This window comes from Geospiza fortis, unplaced genomic scaffold (genome assembly GCF_000277835.1).
Source record: "Geospiza fortis unplaced genomic scaffold, GeoFor_1.0 scaffold408, whole genome shotgun sequence".
NCBI classification, from domain to species: Eukaryota; Metazoa; Chordata; class Aves; order Passeriformes; family Thraupidae; genus Geospiza; species Geospiza fortis.
The window spans coordinates 5,174,682-5,175,770 of record NW_005054330.1 but is presented as its reverse complement, the minus strand read 5'-3'; the positions used below and the strand labels follow the sequence as shown (position 1 = coordinate 5,175,770).

The following is a 1,089-nucleotide window of genomic DNA, read 5'->3' as shown; positions in this document are numbered from 1 at the left end:
GGGACCAGGGATGGTGTGGGAAAGGGGGAAACGAGCGAGTGGAACAGGGATGGGGTGGGAAAGGGGCAAATAGAACAGGGATGGATGGAAAAGGGACAAATGAACGAGTGGAACAGGGATGGGGTGGGAAAGGGGCAATGAGCGAATAGAACAGGGATGGGGTGCAAGGGGAGCAGCGTGGGCGCTTACCTGCTGGGTGAAGGCTGCTTGGGGTGAGGTGGGGGACTTGCTGGTGTTCCCCAGCTGCGTGTCCTGCTTGCCCTCGGCCTGCAGCTCCTTGGCCTCCGGATCGGCCGGCGTGCTGGGCAGCCCGAAGCCTTCCTCGCTATCCGCCATGTTACGAGCTTCCTTCGCCGAATCCCCCACTGCAGGCACACGTCGGGAGAGAGCAGAGATAAGAGACGCACAAGTCAATGCTGACGTTTAATAAAAGATAGATTTTGATCGGGCGGGGTGGCTCCGAGCGAGAGCAGCGCCGGCCGGGGCTGCCGCGACCATCCCAACACTCACTTTAACACTCACAAGGCCCTTTAACTTTGGGAGAGGGAGTGGGGAGGGAGGGGAAGGGGGAGGCGGTATTATTGAATGCATCTTTTGGAAAAGGTAAACAGCGCGTTTTTCGGGCTGCCTGGCAGCACGCGGGGAGCGGGGCACCCCAGGGGCTGCGGAACGAGCAGCGAGGGGCACAAATGGCTCCGGAGCCCCCACCTCCAATCCCCCGACCTCCCGAGGCTTGGCCACCTCCAATTCCTCCCGAATCGCTGCGGCCCGGGGGGTTGAAACTCCCAAATTTGCTCGCAGGGAAGTGGAAGCGTTCACCCCGCTCCCGTTTGGAGCAGGAAAACACCACTGACACACGAGGCCACTTCTAGCACCCAATTCCCAAGGAAAAGTCAACTTTTTGCACCTCTTATAAAGCAGGGAAAATTTTAAAAGCCTGTTCTTCTCTTAGGCCGGGCAGTTACAAGAAAAGTAAAGGATGGACGAGAAAATTACAATATAAAAGTGCAAATAAATCAATCGGACAAACGCTGTGCGAGGTAACGAGGACTCGGGCTGGTGAACGGGGGATGGAATTGGGGCCGGAGT

The 1,089-nt window shown here is 57.6% G+C and overlaps 1 protein-coding gene across 1 annotated transcript in view; it reads right to left on the bottom strand.

The window, feature by feature from the left end:
* Positions 1-509, bottom strand: part of TBX5 (T-box transcription factor 5) — a 35,974-nt gene extending 35,465 nt beyond the window's left edge. Inside the window, exon 1 of the mRNA XM_031057491.1 lies at positions 190-509. Coding sequence (XP_030913351.1) covers positions 190-336 — 147 coding nt within the window. The 5' untranslated portion in view covers positions 337-509. The remainder of the gene's footprint in view (positions 1-189) is intronic.
* Between the last annotated feature and the right edge of the window lie 580 nt (positions 510-1,089).